General features: G+C 46.0%; 1 protein-coding gene across 1 annotated transcript; it reads right to left on the bottom strand.

Moving 5' to 3' along the window:
• Positions 1 to 8,626: 8,626 nt before the first annotated feature.
• Positions 8,627 to 22,030, bottom strand: DMRT3 (doublesex and mab-3 related transcription factor 3). Its single transcript, XM_024734318.1, has 2 exons — positions 21,574 to 22,030; positions 8,627 to 9,591 (listed from the first exon to the last, which is right to left on the bottom strand). Exons 1-2 carry the CDS (start codon positions 22,028 to 22,030, stop codon positions 8,627 to 8,629), a joined length of 1,422 nt encoding a protein of 473 aa, XP_024590086.1.
• Between the last annotated feature and the right edge of the window lie 206 nt (positions 22,031 to 22,236).

Genomic DNA, 22,236 nt, shown 5'->3' with positions numbered 1-22,236 from the left:
TTCTTCAAAGGGAAATTTATACCCTGCTTTTAGGCAGATATGAGGAGGGCAGAGAACTCTTCCTGCATCTGCTGAGTCTCAGTTTCCTTCAACTCAAAACAGTCTTTGTGCCAAAGTGGCCTATTGTGGGGTAACATATTCTGATCCGCTTCCCCACGCTGCTTCAGGTGGGGCTGTGGTGGATATTCCTGTTGGCCAGGAAGCCATGCGGAGGCCCAGACACTACCACCACCATCCCCAAACTCATGCACAGCCTGTGGACCTCCCAAAATCGAGCAGGTGCTGAACTACACAACTAGGCCTGGCGGAAGCCCTGCTCTGCCCCCGAGAGCATCTCCACCTTCACCGCCTCTTTCTGTGCTCCTTCAGCCCACTCACAAGGAGCCCCTCCTGTAAGGCACTGGCTCCTTCACCTACATTTCAAAACCCTTACTGACTGCGTCGAACCCAAAGTTTAGGGGGAAAAATTCTCCTTGCGTAATTTTTCTTGTAATTAATCAAACCAATCCATAACTGTGAAGGGTAAAGAATTGTCCTCTCACCCCCAGCTCTATGGAGGTGATTTACTTAATGTCACTAGTTACTTCTGAACACTGGTGTTAACCACCTCCAACCTGGGAGCCTCCTTACAGTGATTTGGACCCTGAGAGAGTCTTTTATTCACCTGAGTGGGTAACGTAAAGATGAGCAATCTCGGGCTTCCCTGGTGGCGCAGTGGTTGAGAGTCCGCCTGCCGATGCAGGGGACACGGGTTCATGCCCCGGTCCGGGAAGATCCCACTATGCCGCGGAGCAGCTGGGCCTGTGAGCCATGGCCGCTGAGCCTGCGCGTCCGGAGCCTGTGCTCCGCAACGTCAGAGGCCACAACAGTGAGAGGCCCGCGTATGGCAAAAAAAAAAGGATGAGCAATCTCTTCTCAAATATTATGACCAGTAGATCTGTCTTTTCCTCCCTTACTAGAGGGCTGGATTGGGCTCTAGAAGACTGTTCTCCAGACAGGAGTAGATTTTGGTGGTTCTTGTTGCCACTGTAGATTCTTGTGGAAGAGGGGGAATGTCTCCTCCCAGAGGTTTTGATTTAGACGGTTTGAGGGGGATCCAGGATCTAGATTGTTAACTGACATCTCAGGGTCTTCCAAATCCAGTGATTCGCAGACAACACTTGGAGAAACTTTGGATTCAATGATCTTCCTTGTTTTCTATTATTTGTCTAGTAGATTTAATAAAGTTGCGACTTAAAGTTTTATTTCCTTCCTGGTGGTTTTAGACAATTCATATTTGAGTTTAATCTGGGAGCCACAGTATTGTCCATTTACCCAAGACCCCTTCTTCGGGAATCTGTGGTCAACAGCACAGCCATCTGTGACACCAATACTTGCTCAGTGGGAATTCATTCCTCGGTAGGCTGGGGCTTCTCAGGAGTCCCCGACAGGTCCAGTGTCACAGGGCTGGTGGGTGTGAACGTCTTGGTCCACAGCCACAACTGTCCTGGAGGATAAATCCTAGAGCTTGAGTGAAACAGAACGTAGCAAATATGCCTTTGAAAGACTCACACCTTTCTTGTTTAGTCAAGGGATTAACTATGACCAAGGAGCCGAGGGAAAATGCTGACTTCATCCACTTTACCCCTATCGACCTCTAGGGGGCAGCAGAGCCAGGAGAAACATTCATTAACGTCTGTCCGTCTGTAGTGACTGGCTCGCTGATGGAAAGGGAAGACAGGGAGAGCTCTGAATGCTCAGGATTCTACAACCATGGCCGCATTTCCCACTTCTGATGGAGGCATCTCCGGACCTCGGAGAAAACCAGGGGTCTGGGCAAACAAAGGCACAGGACTTCTAAAACACCCTGTGAACTCTAAGCCCATACGATGACCCAAACTGCTGAGATGGAAACCCACATCCACCACCTCCAGGGATTGCCTCTGGGTAGGTTACTTCTTTGCTTCCTTATCTATCAAAGGGGAAGAGTAATACTACCCACCTTAAGTGACTGAGGAGAGATGAAATGAGTTACTAGGTGTAAATCGTGTAGAAGAATGGCTAGCACAGAGTAAGTGCTTTCTAAATGACTGCTCCTTGAGTCACAAATAACTCCAAACCATTTTTGGAAAATGCCAGATTCGGGATAGCGCTGATTTTTAATAATTTTCATTTGGGTTGGACCCAGACAGATCTTTTAAAATAATTAATAATATCTAACAGGTGCCTGGAATTGCTGATTTGAATAAGTCAGTGTTGGATTAACAAGATTTTGTCTAGGGTAGCTATAAACAGGAATATATAGAACATGTTCCTGACAGATACATACAGGGCCTTTGGCAAATCAAATACTCCATGTAATAGGGAGCTACGTGTACATCATACCCAGGTGCCAATTTTCAAAAATCTCTATAGAATAAAATATCTCTAACACTAAACCACATTAGATATAACGTTTCTTGAAGGTTCAGGGTCTGCGGTGAACCACAGCTATTACTGTAGTAGAGATGCTTTGGCAGGCTGGTTCATAGTGCCTCAGTGTTTGCTGGTATTTTCATTCATTCATCAGCTTTGTTTTCCACAGACATTTGGAGTCTTTCATTCAAACCACAGTGCAAGTATGAGGTCATATCTAAAACCACTAAGCAGTGACTCAAGTCCTCTGGAGGGACTTTTCTGAACAACTGCTGAGTTTACTTTCGGTTAAGTCCAGTAGCTTTGCCCGTGGGATATATGAAACGCTTGACACAGCCAAACAACCCCAGCAAACTCTCAGAATCCAGTTAGTAAATAAACTCCATTGTAATGTAAGAAAAAAACACTGCCCTTGCTATTTACCCTTCACACCAAAATAGTAAATGATACTGTGGGAACAATGAAGGATATCACTGAAAAGAACATGAGCAAAAGGGAAAATTGCCTCTTCTAAGACTCCTCTTGCCCTCTAAGATTGGGATTTGGGCAAGATGCCTTCGGAAATGATTTTTTTCCCCGGGAATGACAACATTCAGTACCACATAAGAAGTGAAACTGAAGCATTGATCTTATTCTTCAAATACAGGATAGCTTCAATATTAAAATTAACATATAAATGTAGCATCCATCTTATTTTGAACTCACTTCTGCTGAGTAAACGCACATATAAAGAAGGAATCACTGAAACAGTAATGCAATGAAATCAAGTTCATTTTTCAAATACGTCAGTTCAAATGCAGTCAGTGCCTGTTTTCTGGGCACCCAACAAATGTTCCCAGGATGCCTCGCCTACCATCGTCTCCCACAGATCCAGCCACAGGGCAACCTGGGGACCCTGGAAGATGAGTCCCTGAAGAGCAAACCCCATAATATATGACTGCTACACTGCACTGAATAGGATCCCCTCCTCTGGTCCTATTCTTTTCATAAATTTTAAATGTTCTTAGGCTCTTAGAAGCTGGCCAATTAACTGTAAGAGCCTAGACCAGAGGTCTACAATCACTGCCCCTTTTCCCTGGTACCTGTCCCCTTTTCAGGTTGCTCTTCTATTCATTTCAACGACAGCCATACACCTGGCTAACAAATGCCTTGCTTCTCAAGACGTTTGTGAAACTACTTCTGGTTTTCCCATCATCAAGAGTGTTGAGATAATACAGATGTAATAGAAATGCTTCTACTTTTCACTGTGTATTTCCTGCAATCTAGCCCAGATGCTATACAGCAACTTTAAAACACATTTGGGAGCCAGCAACTGAAATTCACTTACAATTAACTTCTGTTTCTACATATTATTTCTGGAGATTCCACTATGGAATTATGGAAGTATACAGCAAATTACTATGTTAATTTTTTTCTTCTGCAGGACTGGCATGTTTGTAAGTCTATTTTAAACTCACTCTTATTCACTAAACTTCAGTTAAGAGCAACATCTCTTTTGAAAAACTTACTGCTTTATACTCAGATTATATTATCACCAAACAGCTAATGTTAAACATGGACAGCAGAATAAAATCAAGTGATCTAAAAAGGACAAAACAAAACCAAAAATAAAAACAAGAAACAGAAAAGAAAACTGTTGATATTTCACAGTGAGATATCGCCTCACACCTGTTAGAATGGCTATCACCAAAAAGACAAGAGGTAAGTGCTGGAGAGGGTGTGGAGAAAAGGGAACCCTCTTGCACTGTTGTTGGGAATGTAAATTGGGGCGGCCACTATGGAGAACAGTATGGAGGTTCCTCAAAAACCTAAAAATAGAACTACCATATGATCAACAATTCCAATTCTGGGAATATATCCGAAGAAAATGAAAATACTATCTCAAAGAGATAACTGCACTCCATGTACACTGCAGCATTATTCACAACATATGGAAACAACCTAAGTGTCCATCAATGCGTAAATAGATAAAGAAAATGTTACATCCTAAGTGAAATAAGCCAGCCACAAAAAGACAAGTACTATATGATCTCACTTATATGTGGAATCTAAAAAAGCCAAACTCACAGAAACAGAAAGTAGACTGGTGGCTGCCAGGGGCTAAAGCGTGGGGGAAATGAGGAGATGTTGGTCAAAGTGTACAAACTTCCAATTACAAGATGAATAAGTCCTGGGGATCTAATGTATGGTAATTATGGTTAACAATACTGTATTGTATACTTGAAAGTTGCTGAGAGAACAGATTTAAACCACAAAAAGAAGTAATTATGTGAGGTGATAGATGTGTTAACTAACCTTATTATGGAAATCATTTTGCAACATATACACATTCAAATCATCACATTATACATCTTTAACAATGCTACATGTCAATTATATCTCAATAAAGCTGGAGAAAGGGGAAGGTTTGTTGATATTTCTTAGAACCCAAAGCTCCAGGGCAAAACCTATTTCCAGGTGTCATGAGTAAGCCAGGAATCACGGAACAACTGAAAAACTGGCAGCAGTCCCCTTAGGGGAAAGGATAGCATGTTTATGCTAATATCTGGTCCTTTACCAAACCCAAGTTTCCAGAAACAGGCATTTCTGATCCCAAACGTGTACTCGATCTAATCATTAACACTGACATTACCATTATTTGAACTGGCTCTAGGGCGTGAATTAAGACTGCGTACACAGTGAACTTTACTCTTGCCGTAGGAAAGTAGATGTGAGTGGAATGGGGATCTTGAAATCCCCAGCATCACAGTTTGTATCCCTCAGCTCTTTTACTTGGCATAGATCTAAGAAGGAAACCTAAGGATGTGATGCAGAGTGAGGCAGATCTCAAATCTTAGTGAGTTTAAGAATTACGTGGAGGGACTTCCCCGGTGGCGCAGTGGTTAAGAATCCGCCTGCCAATGCAGGGGACGCGGGTTCGAGCCCTGGTCCGGGAAGATCCCACATGCCGTGGAGCAACTAAGCCCGTGCCCCACAACTACTGAGCCCGTGTGCCACAACTACTGAAGTCCACGCGCCTAGAGCCCGTGCTCTGCAACAAGAGAAGCCACTGCAATGAGAAGCCCGCGTACCGCAATGAGAGTAGCCCCCACTCACCACAACTAGAGAAAGAGCGCACGCAGCAACAAAGACCCAACGCAGCCAAAAATAAACAAATAAATAAATAAATAAGAATTACCTGGAAAGGATGGTAAAAATGTAGGAGCTTAGGCTACAGGGATTCTGCACTCAACAAGTGGGGCCCAGGAATCTAAACTAGAGACTAAGTATCAGGTGCCTGGACCACACTTTGAGACAAACTGCTGCAGGACAACACGAGCAGCCCACCCGCCATCACATCAAAGACGAACAAAGCATTTACTGTAAGACTAGCAGGGGGAAAGGGGCACCGTGGTTTAATAGGAATTAACTCTCTATAAGCCTGGCCTGACTCAACCGCAAGTGTACAGCCGAGGACCCAGATATTGTGCGTGACAGATGGGATTTAACTAGGAACCGGTTGATGTTGTTTTCCTCTTTTCATCCAGGTGTTGAGTTTCCTGTGAAAGAGTGACTGAGCACCCATGGGCAGAGGAGTGTCCGTTGCCCTTGAATTCTTACATGCCAACCGTAGCAGGATGGTCTTTGAGAGCTGAGCTAGAATCTAAGAGGTTTTGCCACTTTAACCAGAGGGGCCTCAGCTGTCAGGACTGCAGAGGAAGCAAAACTGAATGCAGGAAGCAGGACATAGGATCTTAACGCACAATTTTTCCCTCCGACCCCATACCACACTTACCGCACCGGAACAAACATATCTTGCTTCAGAAGTACACTGAGGATCAAACATACCCGCAGTAGCCCAGAAATAAGCTGTCTTATAGGCAGTTCCATTTTGCTGGCCATTGGGAAAAGAGGGCAAGGACTTTGATGATCTGTGGGCAAAATCAAACTGTCAGGATACCGTGTCTTAAGCCGTTTTGCTCAATCCAGGTCACTCAACCTGAAGATATGACAGATTTTATAGCACTGTCATCTCATATAGAATCTGTTATCATTGTTGTTAGATAAATATAAACTTTTGAAGATACCTTTGAAAATACATTTTTGCTAGGTAGGCCCAGACATTAGCCCATCACTACCATATAAAATGTCCTGCACATGTATTTTTAGAATCAGGGGTCACATTATTCTGCTCTCCAGCCCCTCACTAAAATATAACCTTAACAACAAATCATATTTACTTTTAAACACTCTGGTATGTAACCATGTCAACTAAATACACATTAGTCCAACTAATATAAGGAATTTTTCCCCTCAATGATTTCTCCTTCCAAAGGTGCCCAGTAGAAATAAAAATGAGATTTTGTTTGTTTGTTTGAAATATGTTTTCCTCCTGGGACCCATGCAAGGGTGGTGGGCAGCTGACATCAGCTCCTGTTCCCACTGAGGGAGGAGCATCTCAGGCCGAGAGGATTTGCCCTTCTTCCTCCCAGGATGAAGATCCCTTCAAGACTTATTCTTGTGCTGGGAGCTCTCTCTGCATCCTTGTCATGTAGAGGCTTTCACTTATTTTCTCTCCCTTCCACATTCATAAGTTTATTGTCTGACCTGGGCAGTCATCTTTCCTCTCCAGCATTCTGAAGAAAGGAGTAAGAAGTGGTTGGTGTGGGCACCGGTGCACATTGTTGTTCTAAAACTCACTGTTAAAAATACCTGAGCGAGAAGTTTGCCATATACAGTAGCCCCCCCAAAATGCTTTTTAAATGAAGGGGAAAAGCCCTGAAGTTTTGCTGTGGTCATCCCCCAAAGCCAGAATGGCATCTTCTCCAAGTGAGAATGAGGGAATCCACTTCTTCATCCTGAATGCAAATAGGGAGTATATACTGAACTTAACAGGAGTAACTGCTCTCACGGATGGAGTACTTTCTCTGTGTCAGGTACCGTGCTATGCACTTTGCTTACTTTCCACACTGTAGATGTTTTCATTTTTACTTTGTTTTTAATGAGATTCTCCATCGTATAATCCCTGCTGTCTTGGACTCAACGGGCAGGTAACTCGGACCATAACATACAAAGAGCATCCTCTTACACGTAATAGGCACTCAATACTTATCTGTTGAAGAAACAAATAAACGGATGGAGGGGCTGAATTAAGTCTATTCTTGAAAAATAAATTCTGTCTTTCTGAACGCAGCCCCCAAACTTTGCCATTCATATTTCTCAAGGGACATCGCATTTAACTGAAGCCTTGATCCATGCACTGGTAAGTAGCTTTTATATCAAGTTTCTATTTTTAGAGATCCTCTTTCCACAAGTAGAAATGACATCAACCAAGATCATCTCCTTAGTTTATTTTTTCTAGAGTCCTCAGCATGCTACATGAACCTCACAAAGCTTAATCTTGTGTTCATTTCACAATACATTTCATGCAGTTCACAGCTGTGATTGGCTTTACACTGACATCGACATTACACGTTTCGATTCAGCCATGTGAAAAGAATAATTCTTAATGGAGTTTGTCTCTGAAAACTGTCCAAGCTTAAATAAGCATGTGAGCAGTTCACTCTATTAAGTGCAGTCTCTCTTTAAAATGCAAGGATTTTTAGCATAGGAGTATAAGGTCCCTGTTTATAGTCCGTTTGCAACCGAACCACTGCCTTTAGGTTTCACGTATCCTAAGGAATCCTCTTTTACAAAATTTCATTCAAGGGGTATCTCTGGTGGCGCAGTGGTTGAGAGTCCGCCTGCCGATGCAGGGGACACGGGTTTGTGCCCCGGTCCGGGAAGATCCCACATGCCGCGGAGCGGCTGGGCCCGTGAGCCATGGCCGCTGAGCCTGCGCGTCCACAGCCTGTACTCCGCAACGGGAGAGGCCCGTGTTCCGCAAAAAAAAAAAAATTTCATTCAAGTATACTATTTTATTGAACATTCCAGGCTGAGTTTAGGGGCAAGGCTGACCTTCAGCTCTACATCCCCAAATAAATCTTCCATGGGCCCCAGGCTTTCCCAAGACTATTCTCTTTTACAACGAACATTCAGCACTAAAGCCACAGAGCAGAGCTATTTGGCATTTTCCAGTGAAGTGCAAGAAATTAAATAAGTTATGTTTTTATTGCTAAGGTATAGAATCAAGCACAGTCACTTTGTAAAACAGAAGGAAAAGGTATACACAGGATGTGGCCTCTCCTCAAGGGGGGGCCAGGGTTCAAATGCACAGACAATGTCACCTGGTCACCACCCATCGGGTAGCACTTTAAGATGAAGTGTTGAGTATTCTAGAGTCTGAGGAGTCAGACCTCTCGTCATAGTCGTCCTCGGCGTAAATGGACTGCTTTGACACGATGGGACACCCATCGTCAGGGATGGGTATCCGAGGGTCTTCGGGGACGCGGGCGGGGAGGACAGGTGAGCTTCTGAAGACGCTGGTAGAGTTAGTGGGGAAAGGGCTGACGTACTGGGACCTCAGCTGGTACTGTTGCTGCAACGTCATGGTGTTCCACAGGGTGACATCGTTGGGAAGAAAGGGGCTCGACTGGTTTCTTGCCAAAGTATTCCTCAGCATCAGAGGGTACCGGGGGGGCTGGGGGAACGGGTGCTGCAGGGGCACGGCCAGGGGGTTGGGGACCACGTTACTGGAGTCGGCGGAAAACCTCAACGTGTCTGGGACTCTGAAGGCCGAGCCCACGGACCATTTGGAAGAGGAGATGGGGTAGGAGCTCAAGGTGTGTTCAAAGATGTGCCCGCTGGAGGGCAGCACCAGGCCCTCGGGCTCTGCCGCAGTTCGGTCCGCGGCCAAGCTGGAGGTGCGGCTGGAGAGCAGGACCTCCACGGCGCTCACCAGGTCGCCCCCGCAGCCCTTCAGGATCAGCTCCAGCACCGTGGGCTTCTGGTTGGGGAATATTTTTTTTAACACTTCCAGGGGCGGTCTGTTGGCTTTCAAGCTGAAGGGCAGAGACACGGTCCCCGTGGGGCCCTCGATCAGGAGGTGATTCTGCTCCCCGGGGTACTTGGGGCTGTCGGGTCGGCTCTCGGAGCTGCCTCCGTTCTTCTGGACCGCATACCCCCCTTCGTCCACCGACACTATCTCGGGGCTCTCTGGCGTGAAACAGCCCTTACTTTTGGCCACGTCCGGGGAGCTCCTCTGGTCCGTGTCTTTGTCACTGAAGGTCTCAGTGGTGTCCGCTGTGCTGCTGTCCCCGAGTCGTTCTTCAGTCAAATCTGAAAAGCAGAGAACAGCTGGGTTAATCCTTTCCTGGTGTGTGTAAAGGGGAACAGATGTGCTCAGGAGAGGGCCCTACATGGGCTTTCTGCAAGGGGAACTGCTTCCTCGTGGGTTATAACATACTGCAAGCCTTAAAAATATCCAGTGTGTCACTGGCAAATGGGGAAAAAATACCTGAAAATAAAGATCTAGAAATCGGAGTGATTTCTCAGAATGGTGTGTGCAGGGAAGCTTGCCTTCAACACAGAATGGAAACACGATACCTACAACCACAGATGTGGCTGTCTAGCGCTAACAATCTAAATAGGGGCCAGGCTGGGGATAAACACCATCCAGGGAAGAACAGGAAAATGAACTCAGGCTTGTCTTCTGGTCCCTCTTCTGCAAATGAGGTGGCCGGTGTCATTCAAGGACATTAACAGCCGGTGCACGATGCATATACCGTCATATATGGGAAATTTTAATATTTTAAATCCATTTTCCCATAGGCAGATTTTGTGTCAAATGTCCTGTGAACTAGTCGTCAGTATGTTTCATCAGGATACCATGTACAATAACTAGTCGATATGATTGCCAAAGTGAAACAGGCAGCCTCTATACATTGAAATTTTTCTTAAAAGCCCACTCAAGGTCCTGGCAGACTTGGTTGCCTATAACCCACACTACAGGGTAAGCAAAACCAGCTGTGAAATCTGGATGTGGGACAGGCTACAGAGAGAAAGAAGGAAATGGCTGGAGAAGGCTTGTGAAACTGCCAGGGAGCAAGATCCACCAGTGAAGCAGTGCGTCCATAACTCCAGGACCTGGGCTGCAAGAAGCAGACAGGTTTTCATGAACTGTTTCATTAGTAAAGTTCATGGAGAGAACTTCAAGATACCTTCCTGAACTATATTAAAAGAAGAGAGAAACAAAACAAAACAAAAAGCTTCCCAAATAAAGCAGAGATTTGCCGTGAAGTAAACCAGTTGCAAATTTAACATTTTGACTTAAGACATCACCCCCCAACAAGGGCTAGTATTACGGTGCTAAACAGGCAGGAAGGAAGGAAGGAAGGAAGGAAGGCAGGAAGGAAGGCAGGAAGGAAGGAAGGAAGGAAGGAAGGAAGGAAGGAAGAAGTAAATAAGTAAGATTGGTCTGCTTGCAGAAGTAGGTTCTAAGAGATCTTAATAATAAAGAAACATATTCTTTATTAACAAGCTATATGCGAGTGGATTTTTATCCACTGCCCTGCCTGAATAGCCTCATTGTCGCCTTCTCAGTGGGCACACCTGATTATGTGTAGATAGCCAGCTGGTGAAATTTCATCAAAGCAGCTTCTAAAATCCATCTCCTCCTATTTGTTGTTGTTTATTTTAAAACGCTTAAACAGGGACTTCCCTGGTGGCGCAGTGGTTAAGAATCCACCTGCCAATGCAGGGGACCTGAGTTCGATCCCCGGTCCGGGAAGATCCCACGCACTGTGGAACAACTAAGCCCGTGCGCCACAACCATTGAGCCTGCGCTCTGGAGCCCATGAACCACAACTACTGAAGCCTGCGTGCCTAGAGCCCGTGCTCCGCAACAAGAGAAGCCTCCGCAATGAGAAGCCTGCGTACCGCAATGAAGAGTAGCCCCCGCTCGCTGCAACCAGAGAAAGCCCGCGCGCAGCAACAAAGACCCAACGCAGCCAGAAATAAAGAAAATTAATTTATTTTTAAAAGTAAATAAAAAGCCTTAAACAAAGGCCCATTTATGAGCATTCTTCTAATATGGGATGTACCTTAATTATAATTGAAAAACAAAACTTTGATTCTTCACAAAGCAATAAATATGTCCTAGGCATAAATAAATACTTTAAGAAATTCTTAAACTGTATCAGTGAAACTTTCAATTATAAATCTGATACAAATTCGTAGTTGTCCCAAATTTGCATTTTATTTACACTGCTTTTTTCCGGTACAAAACATCAAGTGTCCACGTGGGGATCATTTGCAGCCCACACACATGAAGCCATTTCTGCTTTCTGTAACAACTCTGGGATATGCACAAAACACCTATTTTTTGCAAGAGAAATTTGACATATCCTCTCCTGCAACTTCCTAGGACTGGAATCCCAGTTTTCACCCCCTGGGTTAATGTGGTATTTGTCCTTGATCCCAACGAGAAAAACAGCAACAGAAAAGCTTCCATATCTTCATATTCTAATCAGCTAGACCTGCCTACATTTTCCTGACTCAGGACCCCACGCCTACCTCTCGGTGTTACGCTATCGTTAAACACTTGACAGTAAGCGGACGGTGACAGCATGCTAACTCAGCACTGAACTCAACACACAATTGGATCTTGGCCCCTGCTCAGCGGAGCTTGGGAAAACAAGTCAAATACTCTCGTGGGGAAAATATGGACATAAAATAGTGTTTTCAATACTGTGCTCCTCTAAACAGTTTTCTTATTTCTTTCGCTTTCATTATCTATTATTGTCAGCATCAAGTACTTGTATTGCTGTAACCTGCAAGCCACTGAGGAAAACAGAATAAAGGGTGGAAAATACCAGGATGTATAAGACTGGCCCCTAACTTGTGGAATTTATTACCAAGTTGGGGAAATAAGACGCATGTGCAAGGGGGAAAGCAAACACAACCAGGCAGAAATTGCTAAGCAGCAAATCTGCATACATGGAACACGAATGTTCATAGCAGCATTATCCACAAGAGCCAAAGAGTGGAAGCAACCAAGTGTCCATCAAAGATGTAACCACAAAAAAAAAAAAAAAAAAAAAAAAATGATGGATGAATGGATAAACAACATGTGGTCCATTCATATAATGGAATATTATTCAGCCTCAAAAAGGAATGAAATTGTCACACATGCTACAATGTGGATGAATCACGCTAAGTGAAGTAAGGCAGACACAAAAGGACAAGTATCTATGATTCCACTTATATAACGTACCTAGAATAGGCAAACTCATAGTGACAGAAAGTAAAATGGTATTACCAGGGGCTAGGGCAGGGGGTAAGGGGGACTTACTGTCTAATGGGTACTGAGTTTCAGTTAGGGATGATGGAAAAGTTCTGAAAATGGAAAGTGGTGATGGCCACACAACATTGTGAAAATACTTAAAGCCACTACATTGTGTCCCTAAAAAAAGGTTAAAATAGTAAATTTTGTTATGTATATTTTACCACAATGAAAAAGTGAAAGAAATATGATACACAGTGTCATAGCAATACAGGGGATGGTGGGTTGTTGGGTTTTTTTTTTAAAGCAAGGAACAACTGGTTCTTCTAGGAAACAAAAAGGTATGTAAATACAGCTAAAAAGCTCTGATTGTGATATTTTTAAAAGAAATGTGTGAACCTAAAAATACCTTCCCACTTTAAAAGGTAACTTTTCCCCACTCTGGATGAGCTGCAAACACCGGAGACATTTGGGGAAAATGCTTCGAGCTCTATTACCAAGCTTAGTCTTCCACAGAATGCTTTAGACGCCAGAAGAAAGTGATTCAAATGGCAGAAGTTTAGCCAAAAGGGAACTAAGAAATGATGTTCTGGCTAATCTGACATATCTAACATTATGAAAACGTAGTATTTTTTTCAAGATGGTAAAGGATATACTGTCCCAATCAACTGGATATTGGACAGCAGGACTCTAAATCAGGCAATACAAAATTTAACTTTTGAAGCTAGTTTCCGGATCTGCAGAACAGGCCACAGTAGAAGCCTCTATGATTGGCAGCTTGTTTACCAATTGTGAACCCCTAGACTGCATGAGGCCTCTTTCATATTTTTTGTGCTACCCTTTGCACCTGCCACTGTGACATCCCCAGTGCAGCAAGAGCTTCTGGTGACTTCTCAGAGTGTGGTGGATTGTGCCCATTCATCCACACTTTCTCTCTGAAGATTTCTGGGCTGATCAGCCTCTCCAAAGGGGTGGGCAGGCTATGGCCAAAAAGTGAGAAAATCTAACCGGATGTCACAGGAATCAAATCTACAAATTCAGAACATTCCAACCAACCGAGCTCAGCACTGTTTATACTGTACTCAAAGGGGAGACGGAAGCCACTGAATGAAGCAGTGAGTGGGACATACCCGTGGTGCCCACACCCCTGAGCAATGCATAACGTCCTGCTAAGGGGTGCCAGGTAAGCAGACACCCAGACAACATCCAAGACTGTTGGGGATACAGAACCGGGCAAGGGAAGACTAGCCTCTCACCTTGTACCAAGAATAACTCCTTACCCAGCGATAATTTCTGAAGGTCGGAACATAGGAGCCCTGCAAATTTACAGTGTCAAGTACTGGTTGTATTGTTGTGCCTAAACTAGAAGTATTGTAAATTACTGTCATAAATACAGACTTTCACAAGTAATTATAGAGGGTGAGTTTTGGGCCCAGTGATAAAGCGTAATTTAATAACGGGTGTTTCTTTACATCTGTAGATTTTTCCCTAAATGAACTTTACAAATTGTTCCGGTTGGTTTAAAACACAAAGGCCTTTCCAGATATAGAAATGTGAAACTGCCCAGTATCAAAATGAAAAAGGAAAGGAAATACTCCCCTAATGCTTTAACCTCTTTCTCCTTGAAACTGACACCCTAATTCCTAGAACATTAAAGAGTAAGAATATATTTCAATGGATAATATTTTTACTCCTAGTATATAGGTGCTAAAAGCCAAAAACTACTAGACTAAAAGTAGAAAGAAATCACTCTCATCTGATATTACAAACCAGTTACTGAAAGTGACATAATCTTCTATGTTTAAAGCTAAACATCTAGATATTTTAAAAAATCTTACCAAATGTTCACTCTTCAATTTCATATTTTTCACGATGTAGAAACACTCACAGCCATCCCTGAAATAAACTCTTCACAAGGGTAAAGATTTTTTTTTTGAAAAAGTAGATGCTCCATTGAGAAGGACACTGTTGCTATGGAAAACAGTGCTCCAACTTCACAATATATCTATGCCATGAGATAGCTACAAGACTTTAAGGAGAGAGAATGAACACCCACAGAAAAGTGACTTCCAATCTAAAATTACAGTTTGCAAATTTTAACTTTCTTCAGTGGATTTTTTTCATATGAAGATGCAGTTTAAAAAAAAAAGTCCTAAGTATTTATTTGAAAGATGTTGAGGAAGCCTGCCACATATGCAAAACATTCTGCTCATGACATGAAGATGAGTATCTTCCTCACTTAGGTGTGGGGGTCTTATCCATTCTTTCTATCTACGAAAATAAAATAGAGCATACATCCAGAATAAAAACACCAAAGCACTGGCATGAAGAGTGCTGCTTCCTAGCGCAAAAGTCACTGGACTTTTTTGTTTCCTTTTGAAATCATGTCACGCATTTTCAAACATGGACTGTCACGCCCTCATCTGTTCACTTGAGCTTTGGGGAACATACCTCTCAATAACTGTTCCCTGATGGGTCATTTTCAAAGTACACAAATCTTAGAGCAATGGCCAGGAAGAGCCCCAGCTGGATGGGGCTTCCAGAAAAGACCCCTGCCCGGTCAGAATTCAAACAGGAGACGCGCTTTTTACATTTTCTGTTATCCTTATCTCCCACTAGAAATGCTGAATCGTAAAAAAGTGAATGGGTGAAAACCCAACATACAGCAGGGAATGAATGTCAGTCTAAAATCTTCCCTTTTCTTCCGGGGGCTGGGGGGTGGGACCTTATGAAAACTAAAAATACATAGTCACGTTTGCTTTTTTAAAATCATTAATGACACTGGCTTAATAACATATGAAGAAATCAAGATGATTCCTGGGGACCAATATTTTGGCGGACATTGATATAGAAAGGGCTAGACTTAAGGAAGTGCGGATTGCAACTGTGGACTTTGTAAGTCCTGCAACAATTTAGTTTTGACCTCTTTCTTGACTCTGAAAGGAGCACTTTTCAAGAAGCAGGAGGGAAATTACCTATAAATCTACAAGTGTGTTTGTAGTTATAAAAATGCAACTGGCTACTTATTCGTCCACCTATTTAACGAATATCATTAAATCTTTCACTATGTGCCCAGGCACTGTGCTAGGTAAGATTACACAGAGATGATCAAAGCATTTGCCTCTTGGCTACTGAGAGGCTTACAGTTTACTAAAGGATATTTTGCAAAAATTCCAAGTTATCTGTGCAGTGAGTTGTATTTTATATTGAAACACAGCAAGTAACCCAAAGGCCAGCAGCTGGGCAGACTGCTGTATTCATGGGAGGGAATGTTGCTGTAAACATTCACATATAAAGACTATAAGTGGAACATTTACTGAACGAAACAAGTGATACTTAGTGGGCGGAAACAAGCAGAACACCGATCCCACCTTTGTAAAATTTAAGTCTGCCCAGCCACTGCAATCAAAAGAGATGAGAGATTCGGTAGAAAACCGATGTTCTGAATGTTAAGTTTTCCATAATATTGTTACTCAGTAGTTGATTGTGCTTATTTTTTATAGCTGTTTAACTGTATAATAAAATGCAAAAAAAAACCCACTCCTAGTTATGTTTTAGTTTCCCCCAGTTTCTTCAGAGAACAGTAGTTTGCAGTGACTCACTAAAGCCATGGGGGACTCTTGGAAGTGATGTGACAGGATCCCAAGGTGATGGGCCCCGCGATGACCAATGTTCCACCACTCAGGCCCCAACCTCTGCCACCAGCGCCCATGTAAACCCCGCTGCAAGGCCCACTGTGCCACCAGAGTCCCATCACACTAGACATGGGGGTCCAGGGACCCGAGTGACTAATGGCTGAGGGGCCGCAACAGGTTAAAAAGCTGAAGAAAGGAGGGAAGCTGGAGAAACGGAAGAGGCAAAGAAAGGGAAAGGAGAGGCAGGCAGGCACGTAGGTGTCCACTGGGTTCTGCCTGCCTTCCCGTCAGGAAAACGTCCAACATTTCCAGAAAGGGGCTCCAAGTCTTCCGGGGACGTTGATTTATGAAGATTCACTCCCTTTCCCTCTGTAAAGCTGTTAGCTGAGAGCGCTGACTCGCTGCAGCCAAGAATTTCTCATCAATGCTCTTTGATTGTATTTCGCAAACAAAATGCCTGTTGCTTGGTAACCTTTCACTTGAGCCTGACCTTCCCCGAAAGTTATTGCTATCAGATTCGATTGACACTGTCCTCCTGTGATTACCGTAATCTTTTAAACCCGGGAGTTCATCCCTCAGGGAAAAGAGGAGTTGGTTGTGTCAATCGAGAGCACGGCTATCCCGCCAGATTTATAACCCAGAGGGGTGTGTTAGGTGGGGGGAGGTTCTGTCCTGGATGGCAGTGGAACTCTGTGGTTCCCAGACGTGGAAAACGCTCCCGTTTTCCTGTCCACCCTGTGCTCAGATCCACAAGATGGACACCAGCGCCTCTCCGAGCCGGCCGGGGGGGCAGCTCGGGCTCCACAGGGAGAAAGAGGCTGGGAGACCCGCCAGAGCTACGCCCACCCCGAGGGGCGCCCCCGAGGACTTTAGGGCTGGGCCCGCCCCGGAGGCCTAGGGTTGCCAGATAAAATAGCAGGATGCCCAGTTAAACCTGCACTTAGCAAAAATCACGATGTTTCAGTACAAGTGTGCCCCATACAATATTTGATATCCCTTTTTTGTGTTTATTTGCAGGTTTTTTGCTAAATCGGGCAACCAACCGAACAGGCGGGGTCTAACCCAGCCCAAGGGGCTGAGCGCGAGTGGAAGGTGGTGCCGCGAGGATCGGGTGCAAGAGAACAGTGGTCCAGGGCGGCCGCAGGGGAGCCGCGAGCGCGCTGCTGCCACCGCACGGGCCTCTCCCGGCGTGCCATCCATCCCTGACCCGGCCCGGGGTCCCTGAGCCGCCGCCCCGCACTTCCACTCGCTGCGCTCTCGGCTGCGCCGGGGCCCAAAAAGCCGGTCCGTAACTCGGCAACTCGCTGGGCGCCGGTGGGAAAGGCCCGGAGCCGTGAGCAGCCCTGCGTCCACCCTCCAGAGCCAGACGTGGGTAAGGTTCAGGAGAAGACCAGTGCGGTCTCGCTTCTTCCTTTTCGTTTGGTTGGTTTTTGCTTTTTAAAATGCAACTCTGAGTCAGGCCCCTCTGCCCAAATCAAAGCGTCTGAAATACCCAGACCCTGTTTTAAATTCGTAGCTACCCTTCACGAGTGACTCTGAGGTCTCTCCCACTTTTCCTTTGCTTCAGCCTCTAGCCGTGGAGAATTTCCCATCCTGGCCTGGACCGGTGTTCTGGCAATATTCATCCATGCAGGTGCGTCTCTCTTTTTTTAAAAAATTAAAGTAAAATTTAAAACTAGGAAGCTGACCAGACAGGACCTAATCAAGCTGGAGCTGAAAAGCCCAGAGCAAGCATAAAGATGCTAGGAGGTGCCAGACAGGAGGTCAAATCAAATAAAGGCAGTTTTCCAAAATCTCCCAACTTCCCTTCCTATAGGTCTCTTGTTCTCTCCATTTCAGGAGAAATAAACAAGAAAGGAGACCCTACTTTCCTAGTTAATCCTGCTCTCTTACTCCTAATCAAATAGGATGTTTTAGATTTCTTTTCCTTTAAGAAATTTTTTAACAACTTGTTTACGTATTTATTTTGATGGCAGATGTAAACCTAGGAAGAATCTGTAGCCACAGCCCTTTCCTCTCGCAGCCTGAGGAGACCCAGGCCATTCTCCTGGAGCAAGGGTAGGGTGTGGGGGAGGAAACCAAACAGAGGAATGTAACTTCAGCCTCTCACCTTGGTCGTGACCCCTAACTTTCCTCAGCTCTACAGCCCAGGCCCTGAAAGGCTGGCTTGGCTGGTTGAGGCTGCTGACTCAGATACTCTAAGAGCTGAAAGGTGTTCAAGCTTCCCCAGGTATTTTCCTGACAGAAAGGAGGGGGGAGTGAAGAGGAAATGAAAGAGAAACGCATCAATAGGATAGATTTAAAGAAGCTTAGACTATAATTTGGGGCTCAATCAAAATCTAGTAATTCCAGGCCAGTCGTAGATGATAATCTAGGAGCAGGGGAAATGTACACCCAAAAGGGAAAAAAAAAAAAAAAAAGCTTTAATCCATTGCTAGAAGTAATAACCTGAGAATATGAAAATTCTCCTTACAACCACCTCCACATTAAAAGGGATGTTAAACATGATACACCGTTAGATAAAACAATCCCTGTTCCTTTAAAGAATCGGAAGGAGAATTTGGGAAAGAAATTTCTTCCACCTACAAAACTGAGTCTTGGTATTAATGTGGCTCCCTGAACTGGGTGTTTTTTTCTCCAGCGGTGCCCAGCAAACATTCCCTTCTCTAGGGCGTGTACTTTTCACAAGGATTTCTGGAGAGGGGGAAAGACTCTGTGTGTTTGTGCACTTGCATTTGGAGCCAACAAAAAAAGCAAATGTCTCCACAGCTATGTACTAAAGAGACCAACCATGTTTTTGACACTGAAATCACAAAGAAACAAATCTCCATAAATCACCAGGAGATATTTAGAGATTCCTAATGGTCTGTGAACTTACTGTACATGTAACTTACTACCATTCAAACAGAGCTTCATTTACTTCTCTACATAGTGAGCTACTTGCCCAGGACCATATCTGACAAGCTTCTCAATATGCATGGTATGTTACATACAAATGCATCATAAGAACAACTGCCAAAAAAGGAAAAATCCATACAGTCCCATTCAGGCAGTTTTCCCTAACTTAAAACCCAAATGGGCTTTCTCTGTACAAAGCATTGCATAGAACCGATCCACTTGTATACTTGCCTTCCTAATGGAAAACAATTATCTATTCCTTTCCTGCCCTCTCTCGCCATCATCGGATTGGTGACTGGCTTTTTGTTGGTGTTGAATGGAATTATGGGGCCCGAACCAATCGAAAGCAGAAAACAAAAGTTACATAATAAACGTGCAAGGTATGCATTAGGACCTGAGCATTTGATCCCTGATAGTTTAGGCCCCCAAAGCCATCACTCTGACCTTTTCTAGTGGTAAATCCTATTCTCCTTTGCAATTACTTGTTTTCATTTTGAAAGGCTCAGGTCATCCCAGAACACTTAGTTCTGAGTAAAAGAGAGAGCACCAGGTCTGGTTTGTCCAGTTGCCGTCTCCCTCTCCTATTCTCCCCAAGCATGTATCCTTCTGCTACCGAGGCTGCTGCTTGGCCTTTCTGTCTGCCCCTCCCTCCCCGCCTCCCAGGGTTATTTTTGGTTTTGTGACTCTATAGAAAGCATGAACTCTGGCTATCCCAAAGAATGGTTAGAACAGCACACAATGTGAAAGGAATCCCCTCTTGGACAGGGACCCCCAGAACCCAAAGCACTATTACACGGGTGCTGCTTGGGCAGGTGGCCACTGCAAGATGCTACCACTGTCACAAACTCAAAACTCCCGACCTAGTGTTGGGGGAAATGGAGACACAGAAACTGGAAATGGAAAGGTTAAGGAAAGTTACTGGCATGGAGAACTGAGACAAAACTCTCCTAGTTACCTGCTCTAACTTAAAGGAGAAAAACAAAAAGAATGTCCTTTCCCCGCCCCCCTCCTATTCCTCTGTGACAAACCTATAAGTATGAAGAGATCACACTGACAAACGAGAGTCAACTGGGAGTGGGCGGACATTACTCAGAGAAATGCTTATATTCTACCTTGGATTAAACATCCACAAAATCCATGTCCAGTAAACTCACTTCTGTCCTTAAAACACCCAGTTCTGCTCTTCCCATAAGATGTTCTCAGAGCTTCAGGTCTGGAGAGCATAACGGAGCAACAGGGCAGCAGGACTGCACCTGCCAGGCTGCCTACCAGCTCACCCTAAATGTTTCCCTGGCTCCACACAGCAGTGCAGTGCTGCTGAAAGCCTCTCTCCAAGAGCCAGAGGTACAGTCTTTTCGGGGTGGGGGGAGACTGGGGGAAGGCAGAAGCTCTACCATTAGTTCTGCCCACAGAAGGGCTTTGGGCCTTCCAGGGCCTTCCATCTCTGAATTCCAGCATACCCCTCAACCCCCTCCCTGAGAAGATGGGCTTTTTTCCTTTGTACATCTGCCCCAGTGAAAGGGAAAGACCAAACACCTGTCCACAGAATTCTACGAGCTTAAAATCAAAGGAGCACTTGGGCTGGGCAGGATGGTAAACTAGACGTTCTCCAGGAGGAAAGGCTCCACTGGGGTTTGCAAGGCTTTGGAGGCCTGAAGGAGGGAACCGGATGGAGAGGTGAGGGGAGGAATCTGCCCACAGCAGAGGAGGAGAGGGGAGAGGAGAGGAGAGGACAGGAGGAGGCCCAGGCCCACCTAGAACTGGGGAAAGGACTCTCCAGGGCTGGCCTTCCTCACTGTAGGTCGTTTTGTTTGTTTCTTTAAGACCACGGTGACTGCTGAGGGCTGCCTGCGGAATGGTGTTAAAGGACCTGAGCAATTCTGCAAAAGGAGTTGGTTGACTCTGGGCGCACTAGATTCTGAGTCCCCGCTATCAGTGCGGGGGCCTTTCTGGGCCTTGTTTACTACTGCTTCTAAATAGGGCTTCTTTCAACAGACTGCAAGAGGCTGGAGGCCACAGTAGGCTACTTGAAAGGCTTCGGGTTCGCTCAAATTCCCCGGGGGCCGAGAAAAACACCCAGAGTCATCCAAGCCTTGGGCCTTGGCTCCTTCCTTGCACCTACCCATCCCAACCTGCAAATGCGAGGCCCTCTAAAGCCTGCGGCAAGAAAGCCTGGCCGCACGATGGTGTGTGCCCACGCGGATTTTAATTTGGTCCTGCCTCGACCTCTTTATTTACCCGTCCCCCTTTAACCTGGGGAAGGCAATTGGCGAGCCCGAGGCGCCTTTCCCGTGGGCGCCTGGGTTCACCTCCTACCTCGCCGGGTCCAGACCGAAGATCGCTTCTGCCGAGAGAGTAAGGACCGGCTCGGCTGGAGCTGGGGCGGAAGGCCGGGCCATCTTCCCAAAAATTCGCCTCCGAGCCTCCCAGCCAAAGCAGCAATAGCCGCTTGGAAGTGTTTTCGCCCACGCGCAGGGCCCAGTCCGGCCCCGCGGCTGCTCTTACCTGGCTTGGCGAGCTGCGCCTGCAGCGCCCCAAGCTGGGGCTCCACGGCCCAGCGCAGCGCGGCGGCAGCAGCCAACTCCACAGCGGGGCGCGGCGGCGGCGGCGGTGGCTGAGACGGCTGCGAGGCCGGCGGCGGCGGGGCAGAGGTGGCGTCTCCCGGCGGCGGGGGTCCCGGCAGGGAGCGCAGCGAGTCGGGGATGAGGCTCTCGAGGCTCTCGTTGGCCTGCTGCCTGCGCAGCGCCACCTGCGCCGCCATAACCCGCTGCCGCTCGATGATAAGGATGCACTTCTCACAGGTGCAGTCTTTGAAGCGGCAGTAGCGTTTGTGGCCCTTGAGCCAGGACAGCACGCCGTGGTTGCGGCAGCGCGCGCACTTGGGCGTGCGCTGCAAGGGCGCCCGCGGCGGCTGCGACACGGGGCCGCCCATGTACAGGTAGGGAGAGCCGTAGCCGTTCATGCCCCGGGCTCCCGGAAGAGCTGGCGGGCTGGCGGCGAGAGCGAGTCAGGGGGCGCTGGACGACGGGTTGGGAGGCCCGCTCAGGGGCGGCCTCCGGGCGGCGCAGTCTTTGGTCCAGCAGTCCCCGCGGCCGCGTGCGCTCCGGGATGGCCGGAGGGGCTGCAGCCGTGTTTACGGCTCCCGCGGCGCTCACAGCCTCAGCCACC

Source organism: Neophocaena asiaeorientalis, unplaced genomic scaffold (genome assembly GCF_003031525.2).
Source record: "Neophocaena asiaeorientalis asiaeorientalis breed wild unplaced genomic scaffold, Neophocaena_asiaeorientalis_V1.1 scaffold256, whole genome shotgun sequence".
In the NCBI taxonomy this organism is placed as follows: domain Eukaryota; kingdom Metazoa; phylum Chordata; class Mammalia; order Artiodactyla; family Phocoenidae; genus Neophocaena; species Neophocaena asiaeorientalis.
This window is presented reverse-complemented; position numbering and strand designations above follow the sequence as displayed.